Source organism: Anomaloglossus baeobatrachus, chromosome 4 (genome assembly GCF_048569485.1).
Source record: "Anomaloglossus baeobatrachus isolate aAnoBae1 chromosome 4, aAnoBae1.hap1, whole genome shotgun sequence".
Lineage (NCBI taxonomy): Eukaryota > Metazoa > Chordata > Amphibia > Anura > Aromobatidae > Anomaloglossus > Anomaloglossus baeobatrachus.
In genome coordinates this window covers 419,530,065-419,547,383 of record NC_134356.1, presented here as the reverse complement: position 1 = coordinate 419,547,383, position 17,319 = coordinate 419,530,065, and the positions used below count along the sequence as shown (strand labels likewise).

Sequence of the window (17,319 nt, the reverse complement as noted above, 5' to 3'; positions counted from 1 at the left end):
TGTACTTTATTGTTGGGGAGAGTGGGCTGTGTATCTATTCTGCCATTTCCGGCCGGTTCTCTGGTTTTCACCTGAGAACCGCGCCGATGGTGCCTGCGCGCCGGCCGCATAGTTAAATTTAGGCCCCGGCTTCGCCTGAGGCCTAGTTTCGATTTCACTGCCCTTGCATGTCAATCATGCAGAGGGACAGTGCGGCTCCGCCCAGCGGCCGTTCGGCACAGGGGAGGGACACTCCTCTCTGAGGAAATATTCCCTCCCCTGTAAATCTCCTTGGCCCTCCGGATCCCGCTCTTAGAGTAGGCCCCGCCCCCTCTCCTCGCTCCGGCGCCATTTTATCAGCGTTCTTATGCCATGTCTGCACAGCGATCGGCGCTGGCTGCAGCATATCTCTGGGGGTCCGGGCTGTGGGATCTGGAGGGCACAGAGACGTCCCAATGTCAAACGGTCTGGTAAGCCACAACCTCCGGTTGTGGACCTGCTTGTATACTCTTTGGGGGTCATTCTGGCTCAGAGCCCCCACTTCAGCAGCATGTCTCACACGAGGAGCAAGGCTGTACTCAATATGCACTGCATGTAGGCTCGTACTGCCTGTACCGAGCACATATCCACATTGTGATGCCTGCTCTCACATGGTGGTGCCTCAGCCTGGAGTCTCATCCCCAGTGGTCCCTCCGGCTGCGCCGGCTCCGGTGGCTGAACCCCCGGCTTGGGTAGAATCCTTCTCTAGGTCAATCTCCCAGTCTTTTGCCGACTCCATGGGACAGCTGTCCCGGACTCTGCTGAGCATGCATCAGCCCCCTTCTCAGGGTGCCTCTGCTGCTACGGCTCGCTCAGCAGAGCTCACAGAGGATTCTTCATCTGGTCTCAGACCCCGTCCTCCTAAAAGGAGACGCAGGGTCCCCTCTCCTTCCTCGTCCCGTGGCTCTGATTCACGAGCTGACTCGCAGGACGAGGAGGATGCCTTTACTGGGGGCTCGGACGCTACCTCCTGCCCCATTGATCTGTCCGAAAGTGACGCAGATGTTAGAGCTTTGATTGCGTCCATTAATTCTGTACTGGACCTCAATCCGCCTGTATCAGAGGAGCAACCCTCTCTGGCAGAAAAGCACCAGTTTACCTTGCCTAAGGGAACAAGCAGTGTGTTCTTTAACCACTCCAGTTTTCAGGCCACTGTGACCAAGCCTAGGGCCTGTCCTGACAGACGCTTCCCAAAGCGTGGTTCTGATGACCGTTTTCCGTTTTCACCAGAGGTGGTCAAGGAGTGGGCTCATTCACCAAAGGTAGACCCTCCGGTGTCTAGACTCTCAGCCCGGACAGTTGTATCTGTGGCTGATGGCACCTCACTTAAGGATTCCACTGACCGCCAGGTTGACCTTCTGGCCAAATCTGTATATGAGGCGGCAGGGGCCTCGTTCTCCCTCACCAGGGACTCTATGCCCGAAATGGTTGCCTTAACTTCCAGGCTTCAGCCTTTTCATCCTTGCCATGTCTGCCATGCTGGAGGCTTCTCACCGCACTGCGGTGGCTTCGGCTGATTCTCTCGCTTTCCGCAGGATCTTTTGGCTTCGAGAGTGGAAGGCAGATGCTTCTTCTTCAAAGAAGTACCTTGCTGGACTCCCATTTGCTGGGTCCAGGCTGTTCGGTGAACAACTGGATGAAATTATTAAGGAAGCTACTGGCGGGAAGAGTACTTCCATGCCACAAACTAAAACCAGGAAACCTGTCCAGGGCAGGAACCAGTCGAGGTTTCGTTCTTTTCGTTCCTCCAACTGGTCGTCCTCTAAGCCCTCGGCCTCGTCCACTAACTCAGCCAAGGACCAAAAACCCAACTGGCGCACGAAGCCGCGTCCTCAGAAGACCGCAGGAGCCGCTGCCACTAAGGCAGCCTCCTCTTGACTATCTGGCCGCGCCAGCAACGTCCTTGGTCGGTGGCAGGCTTCCCCACTTTGGCGACGTGTGGTTTCAACACGTCTCCGATCAGTGGGTGCGGGATATCATATCCCACGGCTACAGGATAGAATTCTCTTCCAGCCCGCCAAACAGATTTTTTCTGTCAACTCCCCCCTGCTCCAAGGCCGCTGCCTTCTCTCAGGCCGTGGCATCCTTGCAGGCCAACGGAGTAATTGTACCGGTTCCCGCCCGGGAACGGTTCAGAGGTTTCTACTCAAATCTCTTCCTAGTCCCCAAAAAGGACGGTTCCTTCCGGCCCATCCTGGATCTCAAGCTTCTTAACAAGCATGTTCAGGTGCGGCTTTTTCGCATGGAGTCTCTGCGATCAGTCATTGCCTCAATGACCCAAGGAGATTTCCTAGCATCCATCGACATCAGAGATGCCTATCTGCATGTGCCAATTGCAGTTTCACACCAGCGTTGGCTACGTTTTGCAATCGGAAAGGAACATTTCCAATTCGTGGCTCTCCTCTTCGGGTTAGCCACGGCCCCTCGAGTATTCACCAAGGTCATGGCAGCAGTGGTTGCGGTTCTGCACCTCCAGGGGTTTGCAGATCCCTTTGCCTGGACGACATTCTAGTTAAGGCTTCATCCAGTGCAGACTGTCAGCGGAGTGTCTAGCTCACTCTCTCCACTCTAGTCCAATTCGGGCGGCTTGTCATTCTGTTTAAGTCCATTCTGACTCCGACCCAGAAGCTCACGTCCCTAGGGATGCAATTCGAGACTCTGCCGGCACTTGTGAAGCTGCCCTTAGTCAAACAGCAGTCCCTCCGCTGGCGGTGCGCTCTTTGCTGAGGCCCCGCCGTCATTCCATCAGGCACCTAATGCAGGTGCTGGGTCAGTCAGATGGTGGCGTCAATGGAAGCGGTTCCCTTTGTCCAGTTCCATCTGCGTCCTCTGCAGCTGGACATTCTCCGCTGTTGGGACAAGCGGACTTCCTCCTTGCACAGGTTAGTGGCTCTGTCGCCACAGACCAAGGGCTCCCTTCAGTGGTGGCTTCGGCCCCTCTCTCTGTCTCAGGGACGCTCCTTCCTGGCCCCGTTTTGGGTGATCCTCACCACGGATGCCAGTCTATCCGGCTGGGGAGCAGTATATCTCCACCACAGAGCGCAGGGCACTTGGACTCCGTCCGAATCAGCCCTCTCGATCAATGTGCTGGAAATCGGAGCTGTGCTTCTAGCTCTCTTAGCCTTTCACCACCTGTTGGCGGGCAAGCACATTCGAGTCTAGTCAGACAACGCGACAGCGGTTGCCTACATCAACCACCAGGGCGGGACACGCAGCCGCCTGGCAATGTTGGAGGTTCAACGCATCCTTCAGTGCACGGAGGACTCAGTCCACCATATCCGCAGTCCACATCCCAGGCGTGGAAAACTGGGAGGCAGATTATCTCAGCCGTCAAACCGTGGACAGCGGCGAGTGGGCTCTGCATCGGGCAGTGTTTCGGTCAATCTGCCGCAAGTTGGGCACTCCGGAAGTGGAGCTTCGCTCCCACGATCCTCAGGCCTTTGAAGCGGACGCGCTGGTCCAAGATTGGTCCCAGTTTCGTCTGTCTTACGTGTTTCCCCCTCTAGCTCTCTTGCCCAGAATCCTGCTGCGCAAGATCAGAATGGAGGGCCGTCGGTTCATCCTCATTGCTCCAGACTGGCCCAGGCGAGCTTGGTACCCAGACCTGCTCCATCTGTCCGTAGAGGTGCAGATCCAGACCTTCTCTCACAAGGTCCATTTTTCCGCCAGAATTCTGCGGCTCTCAGATTGACGGCGTGGCTCTTGAGTCCTGGATCTTGACTACTTCTGGTATTCCTCCTGATATCATCTCCACTATGACTCGGGCTCGAAGTATTCCTTGGCCAAAATCTATCACAGGACCTGGAGAATTTTCCTGTCCTGGTGTCGCTCTTCCGGCCATGCTCCTTGGCCTTTTTCCTTGCCGACCTTCCTGTCCTTTCTACAGTCCGGTCTGCAGCTAGGACTATCCCTCAATTCCCTCAAGGGACAGGTCTCGGCTCTGTCAGTGTTGTTCCAGCGGTGTATCGGCCGGCTGGCTCAGGTACGCACCTTCATGCAGGGCGCATCTCACATCAGTCCGCCTTACCGGCGGCCTTTGGATCCCTGGGACCTTAATCTGGTCCTCACGGCTTCGCAGAAACTCCCCTTTGAGCCTCTTAGGGAGGTTTCTTGGTCTCGTCTTTCACAGAAAGTGGTCTTTCTAGTGGCCATAACTTCCCTCAGGAGAGTCTCTGATTTGGCTGCGCTCTCTTCGGAGTCACCTTTTTTTGGTTTTTCATCAAGACAAGGTGGTTCTCCGTCTGACTCCGGACTTTCTTCCTAAGGTGGTTTCTCCTTTCCACCTTAACCAGGACATTTCCCTGCCTTCCTTTTGTCCGGCTCCTGTTCATCGCTTTGAAAAAGCGTTGCATACTCTGGATCTGGTGCGGGCGCTCCGGATCTATGTGTCTCGCACCGCTGTTCTTAGGTGGTGCACCTCTCTTTTTGTGCTGACCACAGGTCGGCGTAAGGGCCTCTCGGCTTCTAAGCCGACCTTAGCTCGTTGGATTAGGTCGGTCATTTCCGATGCCTACCAGTGTACTCTAGTGCCTCCCCCGCCGGGGATCAAGGCACACTCAAGTGCATGCTCATGCTTCGGCAGATGCGAGCTTGGGCGGACGCATCCTTCAGGCGGCTGCCGCCCATTTGTGAAGTTAGGTTTCGCCTACTTCTCAGTTTTCTGTTTATTCCCACCCATGGACTGCTTTGAGACGTCCCAATGTCTGGGTCTCCCATAGGAACGATAAAGAAAAAGAGAATTTTGTTTACCGTAAATTCTTTTTCTTATAGTTCCGTATTGGGAGACCCAGCACCCTCCCTGTTGCCTATTGGCAGTTTCTCGTTCCGCGTGTTATCACCGGCTGTTGTTGTAGACAGAGGCTCCGGTTGTTCCGGTTCTTGCTCTATCTCTACTTGTGGGTGGCTATTCTCCTTCAGCTTTTGCACTAAACTGGCTATATTTGGTTATCCAGGGGGTGTATATGCTCAGAGGGAGGAGCTACACTTTTTAGTGTAGTACTTTGTGTGTCCTCCGGAGGCAGAAGCTATACACCCAATGTCTGGGTCTCCCAATACGGAACTATAAGAAAAAGAATTTACGGTAAGTAAACAAAATTCTCTTTTTTACCGGCAGCAGACTATTGTGAATGATAAGCTGATCACCCGGTGGCCGGGCGCTCAGCTGATCACTCTCAAAAGCCGCAAAAAAGAGCATGCGCAGTGAAATCCTACGGATTGCGCTGCTCAAAAAAAGTTACATGCTGCGTTCCTTCCGCCCAACGCAGCGTCAAAATAACAACGCTGCGTCGTCCAACGGATGCAACGCTGACACTTGCGTTACAGTGCGTCGTCCATACAAGTCTATGGAGAATAGCGCAGTGCGTTAACGGACTGCGCTATTCTCTATAGTGACGGACTGCGCTATTCTCTATAGTGACGGACTGCGCTATTCTCTATAGTGACGGACTGCGCTATTCTCTATAGTGACGGACTGCGCTATTCTCTATAGTGACGGACTGCGCTATTCTCCATAGTGACGGACTGCGCTATTCTCCATAGTGACGGACTGCGCTATTCTCCATAGTGACGGACTGCGCTATTCTCCATAGTGACGGACTGCGCTATTCTCCATAGTGACGGACTGCGCTATTCTCCATAGTGACGGACTGCGCTATTCTCCATAGTGACGGACTGCGCTATTCTCCATAGTGACGGACTGCGCTATTCTCCATAGTGACGGACTGCGCTATTCTCCATAGTGACGGACTGCGCTATTCTCCATAGTGACGGACTGCGCTATTCTCCATAGTGACGGACTGCGCTGAACGCAAGTGTGAAAGTACCCTAATCGAGGTTTTTGTTTTCTTTCAATCCATTTATTAGTAGCTTTGTTTTTTTACATTGCTGTTTTTTCTCCTGCAGGTAGTTGAAATCTCCTTTAACTTTTGGTATAGACTTGGAGAACATCTTTACAAAATAAATGACGCTGTGCTGCACAGTATCTTCAAGCCTTACATCCAGAGGCTCCTGCATGCTTTAGCCCGGCACTGTCAGCTTGATCCAGATCATGTAAGTACCCTTGCTAAGTAATGAAATTATCAGATGATGATTTTCTATTGTGAAAGGCATCAAATGCCTGTATCCCTATGGTCATCCTTGATTTCAGGAATTATGGCCCCTCTCTGCCCTATAGTTGGCTCAGTACACAGCTCTCCTCCCTGTCTATACGCCTTACCAGGTGGGCACTAAAGGAGAAATGTGCGGCACCTTGTGCTTACAAAGTATTTGTATTAAGGAAATTCTTGTTGTCACTGTTCTAAATCGAGATGAGCGAGCGTGCTCGCCACTGCTAGTTACTCGATCGAGCATTGGGGTTTTTGGCCGCAATTCGAGTACCAAGTATAATTGAAGTCAATGGGAAACTCAAGCATTTTTAAACTTCAATGCTTAAGACTTGATCAAGTAACGAGCTGTGGCGAGCACGCTCGCTCATCACTAGGCCTAAAGAATACTGTAAAAATATATTGTATTTGGTAACGAGTTGAGTTTTGTAGTCTCGGAGGCACATGTAATAGAGTGACTTCTAAGGCAATTGTTAGATTTCAGCCTGTTACTTTGTTTGACATGCCTTATTTCTTTTTTTTTTTTTTTGCATTTCCAGGAGGGAGTGCCGGAGGAAACAGATGATTTTGGAGAATTTCGTATGAGAGTGTCTGACCTAGTGAAGGATCTGATCTTTTTGGTGGGCTCTGTGGAGTGTTTTGCTCAGGTGTGTTTATATACACTTCACCCAATTATATCATTTACCGTATGTACCTGCATAAGCAAAATGTCTTCCTCTGTGTTAGTGTTGGCTACAGCTGAAGCCAAAATTGTTCAACCCCCAAATTATGTTTATTAGGAAAATTCAAAGTCAATCAAATAGAAATGCAAATAACACGGAAAAATATAATGGGGTTTGACCAAATTCTTCACAAGCTGCCACTTTTACTGACTCCCAGTCCATTTACAGACCTGTGTTCTCATGACCCGAAATTAAAGCTTCATCAATACCTATGAGGTTATAAGTTCAAGTTTGGAGACCTGAGGTCATTCAGTGCTTTGCAATCTAGAAGTGAACCATGAAATACAGCCATCTGATCCTGGCTGTAAAGAGGACCAACCACCAGGAATTTCATGTATAAATTAAAGCCAGTGCTATCTGATTCTCTACATACCTTTTAGTTGTGAGATTGGATGTATAGTTTCTGAAATATAGGCAAATAAGGTTTGTAAAATGCGCTGTTATTTGATGATAGGTGCAACAGAATATCTAATAGGTGGGTCGGGTTTTGCCAGTTATTCCCGCCCCTGTCTGCCTGCCTGTCCTTCCTTCCTCCTTTCTCCCTCTATAATAACAGAGACAGGGGGAGGAAGGACAGGCAGGCAGACAGGGGCGGGAATAACTGGCAAAACCCGAGCCACCTATTAGACATTCCGTTGCACCTATCATCAAATAACAGCGCATTTCACAAATGTCCAACCTGGTCTACTTGAGTAAAGAGCACTCGAGCATTTCAGTGCTCGCTCATCACTAGTGATGGGCGGACCCGCAGATACCTGGGATCAGCGGGTCCAACCAGGTTTAACAAAAAAAAAAAAAAAAATCCCGGTTCGTGCCCGGAATTGATCCTGTATATCTGACCATACGTCAGTCCCCATATATGTCCATGGGGACCTGAATTAGGTGCTTTAAAATGGTGGTAGAAGGAATAGGGGGATTGGAGCAAGCGCTTCGTTCTCAGAAATGGGGAGGGTCTATGAGACAGTAGCAGCAGGACCTGAATTGTTACCCAGAGTTCCCCGAGTGCCCTCTTTTGAACACCCGCAGATTCAGACTTTTACAGTACGGGTCCGCCCATCACTACCCATCACTAGTGATTTGTCGCCATAAATTACTATTTGTCCACACAGCAGGACTGATAGCCAATTGATTGACTTTTGGAGTGCGGGGGGGGGGGTGTTAGGGGTGTGTGTGTGGGGGGTGTGTGTGTGTGTGTGTGTGTGTGTGTGTGTGTGTGTGTGTGTGTGTTTTGGAAGTGACGTAGATCTCTGTGGAAGAGCCCATCAACCATTGGCACTTTGCCAGCTGCAGTTGTTCGGGGTCTGGTGAGTGCGATTATTTTTATATATATATATATATATATATATATATATATATATATATATATATTTATTTTTTTTTTTGAGGAGACTGTCTGCTTTCTTTTAGGGGTGTCTTTTCTCTTTTGACGGTCTCTGCTTTCCTTAATGAAGTATCCTGCTGTATTCTTTAACTTTCTAGCTGCTTGGACTCGTTGGACTCTTCTGTATTGAACCACGACTAGGGCTCATTTTTGTAGTAGGGCTTATATTTTAAGTATACACCAAAAATGCCTCCTAGGACTTATTTTCAGGGTAGGTCTTATTTTCGTGGAAACACGGTATTCCCGTTTTTTCTTGCTCCGTTAATTATCTTTTCTTTTTCGCTCCTAATTGGGAGACCCAGACAATTGGGTGTATAGCTACTGCCTCCGGAGGCCGCACAAAGTACTACACTTAAAAGTGTAAGGCCCCTCCCCTTCTGGCTATACACCCCCCCGTGGGAGCACGGGTCCCTCAGTTTTTTGCTTTGTGCGAAGGAGGTCAGACACGCACGCATAGCTCCACTGTTTAGTCAGCAGCAGCTGCTGACTATGTCGGATGGAAGAAAAGAGGACCCATACTAGGGTCCCCAGCATGCTCCCTTCTCACCCCACTTTCTGTCGGTGGTGCTTGTTAAGGTTGAGGTACCCATTGCGGGTACGGAGGCTGGAGCCCACATGCTGATTCCTTCCCCATCCCCATTAGGGCTCTGGGCGAAGTGGGATTTTACCTGTCTCCAGGCACTGAGACCGTGCTCCATCCGCAGCCCCTGGAGAAGCCGCTGGATATGGAGCTGAGTATCGTCAGGGACATGGCCCTGCTCCGTCAAGGTACTCTGTGTCCCCGTGCATACGCGCGCACACCGCAGCATTGCTGGGTGTGTTAGTGCGCCGGGGACAACAGCGCTGCTGCGCTTGTGCCATTTCCTCACTTCAGCTTAGCTGAGTGGGTAGACTCAGGGAGAACGGTCGCGCCGGCCGCTGGGACTGCGACGCGGCTGGGACTTGTGGTGCGCCGGGGACTTCCGCGCTGGCCGTGCATATATCACGGCCGCGCTTATTACTACAGTCCCCGGCTTTTGCGGCCTAGTTCGTTCGTTCCCGCCTCCGCACCTGCCAGTCAGGAGGAGGGCGGGACGCTGTACAGAGCATCAGCGCTGAGGGCTGGAGTCGTTTTTACATACTCCAGCCCTCACACCAGGCACAGTAGGACGCAGTTTCCCGCTCTTTGTTTGTGGCACGCCCACGGTCCGCTCCTCTTCACAGAACGCCGGCAGCCATTCCTGCCTGCACGCTGAGCTGCAGAGGGGAGACGGGGAGACCCAGACACGGGATTCTACGGCCTCATACCCGCTGTTCAGCGGGCGGTAAGCAGCCTCAAGGGCTCACCCCCACTTGTGCCGTTTGTATACTGAGTATTTTGTGTTTGCAAATACTTTGTACTGTACGGTCGCTGGTGATTCTCGGCTATACCCCCTCCTAGATTACAAGGAGGCAACAGCATGTCGTCCGCAAAACGCAAGGGTGCCAAGGCACAGACATTATATGCTGCCTGTACCGCATGTGGGGCTGCTCTACCGGCAGGTTCCACTGACCCCCATTGTGTGCAGTGCTCGGCTCCTGTGCAACTTGCACAGCCGGGGCCTCTGCTGGACGTGACCCAGGGTGTACCACCTGTGAATGCTGTCCAGGTGACAGGAACAGAGTTTGCAGCTTTTGCTGACAGATTGTCTATGACCATGTCAAAGATTCTTGAAACATTGCAGTCTAGACCAGTAACTCAGACCATGGACACTGTGGCACATGCACCCCAGGGTGACGATTCTGACTCGGACGACAGTCCCAGACAACCTAAGCGGGCTCGTTATGAGGGGCCCTCAACTTCGTCTCACTGGTCAGGATATGGGTGATGAGGCGGATGTAACTGATCAAGATTCTGATCCTGGGTCCGCTCTCAATCTGGATACACCGGATGGTGACGCCATAGTGAATGATCTTATAGCGTCCATCAATAGGATGTTAGATATTTCTCCGCCAGCTCCTACTGAGGAGGAGGCAGCTTCACAGCAGGAGAAATTCCATTTCAGATATCCCAAGCGTAAATTAAGCACTTTTCTGGACCACTCTGACTTTAGAGATGCAATCCAGAAACACCACGCTTATCCTGAGAAGCGGTTTTCTAAACGGCTTAAAGATACACGCTATCCTTTTCCCCCTGACGTGGTCAAGGGTTGGACCCAGTGTCCCAAGGTGGACCCTCCAATCTCCAGGCTTGCAGCTAGATCCTTAGTTGCAGTAGAAGATGGAGCGGCACTTAAAGATGCCACTGACAGGCAGATGGAGCTCTGGCTGAAATCCATCTATGAAGCTATTGGAGCGTCGTTGGCGCCAGCTTTCGCAGCCGTATGGGCACTCCAAGCTATTTCAGCTGGGCTTATACAAGTCGACTCTGTCACACGTACTTCTGCCCCGCAGGTGGCACCATTGACCTCTCAAATGTCTGCATTCGCGTCTTACGCGATTAATGCTGTCCTGGACTCTACGAGCCGTACGGCGGTGGCGTCAGCCAACTCCGTGGTTTTGCGCAGAGCCCTGTGGTTGAGAGAATGGAAAGCAGATTCTGCTTCCAAGAAGTGCTTAACCAGTTTGCCTTTTTCTCGTGACCGATTGTTTGGGGAGCGTTTGGATGAAATCATTAAACACTCCAAGGGTAAGGACTCATCCTTACCTCAACACAGACAAAACAAGCCCCAACAAAGGAGGGGTCAGTCTGGTTTTCGGTCCTTTCGAGGCTCAGGCAGGTCCCAATTCTCCTCGTCCAAAAGGACTCAAAAGGATCAGAGAGGCTCAGATTCTTGGCGGACTCAGTCACGCCCAAAAAAGACAGCAGGAAGAACCGTTACCAAGACGGCTTCCTCATGACTTTCAGCCTCCTCTCTCCGCATCCTCGGTCGGTGGCAGGCTCTCCCGCTTTGGCGGCATTTGGCTGTCACAGGTCAAAGACCGTTGGGTGAGGGACATTCTGTCTCACGGGTACAGGATAGAGTTCAGCTCTCGTCCTCCAACTCGTTTCTTCAGAACTTCCCCACCGCCCGACCGAGCCGATGCTCTGCTGCAGGCGGTGGCCGCTCTAAAGGCGGAAGGAGTGGTGACTTCCGTTCCTCTTCAGGAACAAGGTCACGGTTTTTACTCCAATCTGTTTGTGGTGCCAAAGGACGGGTCCTTTCGGCCCGTCCTGGATCTAAAGTTGCTCAACAAACACGTAAAAACCAGGAGGTTCCGGATGGAATCTCTACGCTCCGTCATAGCCTCAATGTCTCAAGGAGATTTCTTAGCATCAATAGACATCAAAGATGCTTATCTTCACGTGCCGATTGCGCCAGAGCATCAGCGTTTTCTACGCTTCGTTATAGAAAGCGAACACCTGCAGTTCGTAGCGTTACCTTTCGGGCTGGCAACAGCCCCTCGGGTCTTCACCAAGGTCATGGCAGCAGTAGTAGCTGTCCTGCACTCGCAGGGTCACTCCGTGATCCCGTATTTGGACGATCTACTTATAAAGGCACCCTCTCAAGAGGCATGCCAACACAGTCTGAACGTGGCACTGAAGACTCTCCAGAGTTTCGGGTGGATTATCAACTTTTCAAAGTCAAATCTAACCCCGACCCAATCACTAACATATCTTGGCATGGAGTTTCATACTCTCTCAGCGATAGTGAAGCTTCCACTGGACAAGCAGTGCTCTCTGCAGACAGGGGTGCAATCTCTCCTGCAGAACCAGTCCCACTCCTTGAGGCGCCTCATGCATTTCCTAGGGAAGATGGTGGCAGCAATGGAAGCAGTCCCTTTCGCGCAGTTTCATCTGCGCCCTCTACAATGGGACATTCTCCGCCAATGGGACGGGAAGTCGACGTCCCTCGACAGGGATGTCTCCCTCTCTCAGGCAACCAAGGACTCTCTCCGATGGTGGCTTCTTCCCACCTCATTGTCAAAAGGAAAGTCGTTCCTACCCCCATCCTGGGCGGTGGTCACGACAGATGCGAGCCTATCAGGGTGGGGAGCAGTGTTTCTTCACCACAGGGCTCAGGGTACGTGGACTCAGAGAGAGTCCACCCTTCAGATCAATGTTCTGGAAATCAGAGCAGTCTATCTTGCTCTGCGAGCCTTCCAACAGTGGCTGGAGGGCAAGCAGATCCGGATTCAGTCGGACAATTCCACAGCGGTGGCGTACATCAACCACCAAGGGGGAACACGCAGTCGACAAGCCTTTCAAGAAGTCCGGCGGATTCTGACGTGGGTGGAAAACACAGCATCCACCATATCCGCAGTTCACATCCCAGGCGTGGAAAACTGGGAAGCAGACTTTCTCAGTCGCCAGGGCATGGACGCAGGGGAATGGTCCCTTCACCCGGACGTGTTTCAGGAGATCTGTCGCCGCTGGGGGATGCCGGACGTCGACCTGATGGCGTCACGGCACAACAACAAGGTCCCGGTTTTCGTGGCACGGTCTCACGATCACCGAGCTCTGGCGGCAGACGCCTTAGTTCAGGATTGGTCGCAGTTCCGACTACCTTATGTGTTCCCACCTCTGGCATTGTTGCCCAGAGTGCTCCGCAAAATCAGGTCCGACTGCCGTTGCGCCATTCTCGTCGCTCCAGACTGGCCAAGGAGGTCGTGGTACCCGGATCTGTGGCATCTCACGGTAGGACAACCGTGGGCGCTACCAGGCCGTCCAGACTTGCTGTCTCAAGGGCCGTTTTTCCATCTGAATTCTGCGGCCCTGAACCGGACTGTGTGGCCATTGAGTCCTGGATCCTAGGGACCTCAGGTTTATCTCATGATGTTGTTGCCACCATGAGACAGGCTAGGAAACCATCCTCCGCCAAGATCTACCACAGAACGTGGAAGATATTCTTATCTTGGTGCTCTGCTCAGGGAGTTTCTCCCTGGCCATTTGCATTGCCTATTTTTCTTTCCTTCCTGCAGTCTGGGTTGGAAAAAGGTTTGTCGCTTAGCTCCCTTAAAGGACAAGTCTCTGCGCTATCCGTATTCTTTCAGAAGCGCCTGGCGCGACTTCCTAAGGTACGCACGTTCCTGCAAGGGGTTTGTCATATCGTTCCCCCTTACAAGCGGCCATTGGAACCCTGGGATCTGAACAAGGTTCTAATTGCTCTCCAGAAGCCACCTTTCGAGCCTACGAAGGAGATTTCCTTTTCTCGGCTTTCACAGAAAGTGGCTTTTCTGGTGGCGGTCACGTCTCTTCGGAGAGTGTCAGAGCTGGCGGCGTTATCTTGCAAATCTCCCTTCCTGGTGTTTCACCAAGACAAGGTAGTACTGCGTCCAATTCCAGAGTTTCTTCCCAAGGTGGTATCTTCCTTTCATCTCAATCAGGATATCACTTTACCATCTTTGCGTCCGCATCCAGTTCACCAATTTGAAAAGGGTTTGCATCTGTTGGACCTGGTGAGAGCACTCAGGATCTACATTTCCCGCACGGCGCCTCTGCGCCGTTCGGATGCACTCTTTATCCTGGTCGCTGGTCAGCATAAAGGGTCGCAAGCTTCCAAATCCACCCTTGCGCGGTGGATCAAGGAACCAATTCTTCACGCCTACCGTTCTGCTGGGCTTCCGACTCCTTCTGGACTGAAGGCCCATTCTACCAGAGCCGTGGGTGCGTCCTGGGCATTACGGCATCAGGCTACGGCTCAGCAGGTGTGCCAGGCGGCTACCTGGTCGAGTCTGCACACTTTCACCAAGCATTATCAGGTGCATACCTACGCTTCGGCGGATGCCAGCCTAGGTAGACAAGTCCTGCAGGCGGCGGTGGCCCACCTGTAAGAAAGGGCTGCCTGACAGCCCGATCGCGAGGTATTCTTTTACCCACCCAGGGACTGCTTTTGGACGTCCCAATTGTCTGGGTCTCCCAATTAGGAGCGAAAAAGAAGAAGGGAATTTTGTTTACTTACCGTAAATTCCTTTTCTTCTAGCTCCAATTGGGAGACCCAGCACCCGCCCTGTTTTTTCTGAGGGTATTTGTTTTTCGGGTGCACATGTTGTTCATGTTGATAAGTTACGTTCTCCGATATTGTTTATCGGATTGAATTGTTTTTGAAACAGTTATTGGCTTTCCTCCTTCTTGCTTTTGCACTAAAACTGAGGGACCCGTGCTCCCACGGGGGGGTGTATAGCCAGAAGGGGAGGGGCCTTACACTTTTAAGTGTAGTACTTTGTGCGGCCTCCGGAGGCAGTAGCTATACACCCAATTGTCTGGGTCTCCCAATTGGAGCTAGAAGAAAAGGAATTTACGGTAAGTAAACAAAATTCCCTTCTTTACTTTGAGAGGACGGTTAAGTGCCTCAGGAATAAGTTACCAAGGTGTTTTGTCCTCCCTACATGGACCCTGGGGTGTGTATAGATTAACAGACAGATAAACCTTTATCCACTAAGCCCAATGAAGAGACTGTTGCTTGAAGGAAGTCTGCAGATGTTTTGGATCGTTGAAACTAAAACCACAAGATGCGTACAATCAGCATGTATATAATATAATAGGATACATTCATACAGAAATGTGATAATATACATACAAAATGTACAAACAGCTTAATTCTAGCTTGATGCAGCTAATTAAACATAGTGAAAGTCCTGAGCTTCAGATGACAACAAACGTAGATCTCCTTACCAGCGATGCTTTCACAAGGGAGATAAAAATGGAGATTGCCTTCAGCTTGTGAACCAACAGGAAATGAGGCTTCCTACCCAGAAAGCACCACAAGGAGGAGGAAAAGGGAAACCTCAAATACAAGGCTGGTGCTACTAAAGTTTTGGTCACAAGAGGGAGCCAAGCTACAACCCTGTCAGCCGAGGTACAACCCTGTCAGCCGAGCTACAACCCTGTCAGCCGAGGTACAACCCTGTCAGCCGAGGTACAACCCTGGCAGCCAAGGTACAACCCTAAAAGGAAACACATTAGATGCCGAAGGCAGAACACAAGGCATTTGTTACCTGTGAGGAACTAGGGATATATTCTGAGCTATTAAGCCATATTCCTATAGCCGCCATTTTGTCAAGGTACATAAGGCCTAAGTAGGCTTCAATCAGTATGCTAATTAACTTGAGGAAATTGTCTGTTAGCAGTGGTGTGACACAAGGCAAACTCCTATGATCTGGAAATTAGATGAGCTGGTTAGTCCTTGAGAACAGTAAAGGCCACGTCTCACTAAGCGACATCTCTGCTGAGTCACGGTTTTCGTGACGCAGCAGCGATCTTGTTAGCGATGTCGCTGTGTGTGACATCCAGCAACAACCTAGCCCCTGCTGTGAGGTCGCCGGTCGTTGCTGAATGTCCTGGATCATTTTCTTCAAAGGCGATGTCCTGCTGGGAGAGACGCATCGCTATGTTTGACACTGTGTGACAGGGTCCCAATGTCAGCAGAGATCGTTATACAGGTCGCTACTGTGACCTGATCGTTACTGAGTCGTTGGTAAGGTCTGACTGTATGACATCTCACCAGCGACTTACCAGCGATCCTTATCAGGGCGCATCGTTTTCGGGATCGCTTGTAAGTCGTTAAATGTGACGGGGGCTTAAAGGGAAGGAAGACCCCCCCCTCTGTGACGCTGCAGAAGAAGTGACAAACTAATTAGAGGCATCCTGTACACCTGAGACAGACAGGCACCAGGAATAAATGTTTAATTTCTTCGGCGCTCCATTGGGAGACCCAGACGATTGGGTGTATAGCTACTGCCTCCGGAGGCCACACAAAGCATTACACTAAAAAGTGTAAGGCCCCTCCCCTTCTGGCTATACACCCCCCGTGGGATCACGGGCTGCTCAGTTTTCAAGCTTTGTGCGAAGGAGGTCAGACATCCACGCATAGCTCCACTGTTTAGTCAGCAGTAGCTGCTGACTATATCGGATGGAAGAAAAGAGGGCCCATGCTAAAGGGCCCCCAGCATGCTCCCTTCTCACCCCACTCTTGTTGGCGGTGTTTAAGGTTGAGGTACCCATTGCGGGTACGGAGGCTGGAGCCCACATGCTGCTTTCCTTCCCCATCCCCCTGAGGGCTCTGGTGAAGTGGGATCTTACCGGCCTCCAGGCTCTGAGGCCGGGCTCCATCCACAGACCCGGAGATCCTGCTGGATACGGAGCTGGGTACCGTCAGGGACAAGGAGCATCTTCAGGATTATCTCAAGGGGTCGTGGCCACCATGAGACAGGCTAGGAAGCCCACGTCTGCTAAGATCTACCACAGAACGTGGAAGATTTTCTTATCCTGGTGCTCGGCACAGGGAGTGTCCCCCTGGCCATTTGCATTGCCTACTTTTCTTTCCTTCCTGCAATCTGGTTTGGAAAAAGGCTTATCGCTCGGCTCCCTTAAAGGGCAAGTCTCAGCGCTATCGGTATTTTTTCAAAAGCGTCTAGCACGACTTCCTCAGGTACGCACGTTCCTGCAGGGGGTTTGTCACATCGTCCCTCCGTACAAACGGCCGTTAGATCCATGGGATCTGAACAGGGTACTAGTTGCTCTCCAGAAGCCGCCCTTCGAGCCTCTGAAGGATGTTTCACTTTCTAGACTCTCACAGAAAGTGGCCTTTCTGGTAGCAGTCACGTCTCTTCGGAGGGTATCCGAGCTGGCAGCGCTGTCATCCAAAGCTCCCTTCCTGGTTTTTCACCAGGACAAGGTAGTGCTGCGCCCGATTCAGGAGTTTCTCCCTAAGGTGGTATCCTCTTTTCATCTCAATCAGGATATCTCCTTACCTTCCTTTTGTCCTCATCCAGTTCATCGGTATGAAAAGGATTTGCATTTGTTGGATCTGGTGAGAGCACTCAGAATCTACATTTCCCGCACGGCGCCCCTGCGCCGCTCGGATGCACTCTTTGTCCTTGTCGCTGGTAAGCGCAAAGGATCGCAGGCTTCCAAATCCACCCTGGCTCGATGGATCAAGGAACCAATTCTTGAAGCCTACCGTTCTGCTGGGCTTCCGGTTCCATCAGGGCTGAAGGCCCATTCTACCAGAGCCGTGGGTGCGTCCTGGGCATTACGACACCAGGCTACGGCTCAACAGGTGTGCCAGGCAGCTACCTGGTCGAGTCTGCACACTTTCACCAAACATTATCAGGTGCATACCTACGCTTCGGCGGACGCCAGCCTAGGTAGAAGAGT

The 17,319-nt window shown here is 51.6% G+C and overlaps 1 protein-coding gene across 2 annotated transcripts in view; it reads left to right on the top strand.

Moving 5' to 3' along the window:
• TNPO3 (transportin 3) overlaps positions 1-17,319 on the top strand; it is a 110,964-nt gene that overhangs the window by 57,316 nt on the left and 36,329 nt on the right. For both annotated transcript variants that reach the window (XM_075345392.1, XM_075345391.1), the window contains exons 8-9: positions 5,920-6,066; positions 6,659-6,766. In XM_075345392.1, the coding sequence (XP_075201507.1) occupies positions 5,920-6,066; positions 6,659-6,766 (255 nt within the window). The remainder of the gene's footprint in view (positions 1-5,919; positions 6,067-6,658; positions 6,767-17,319) is intronic.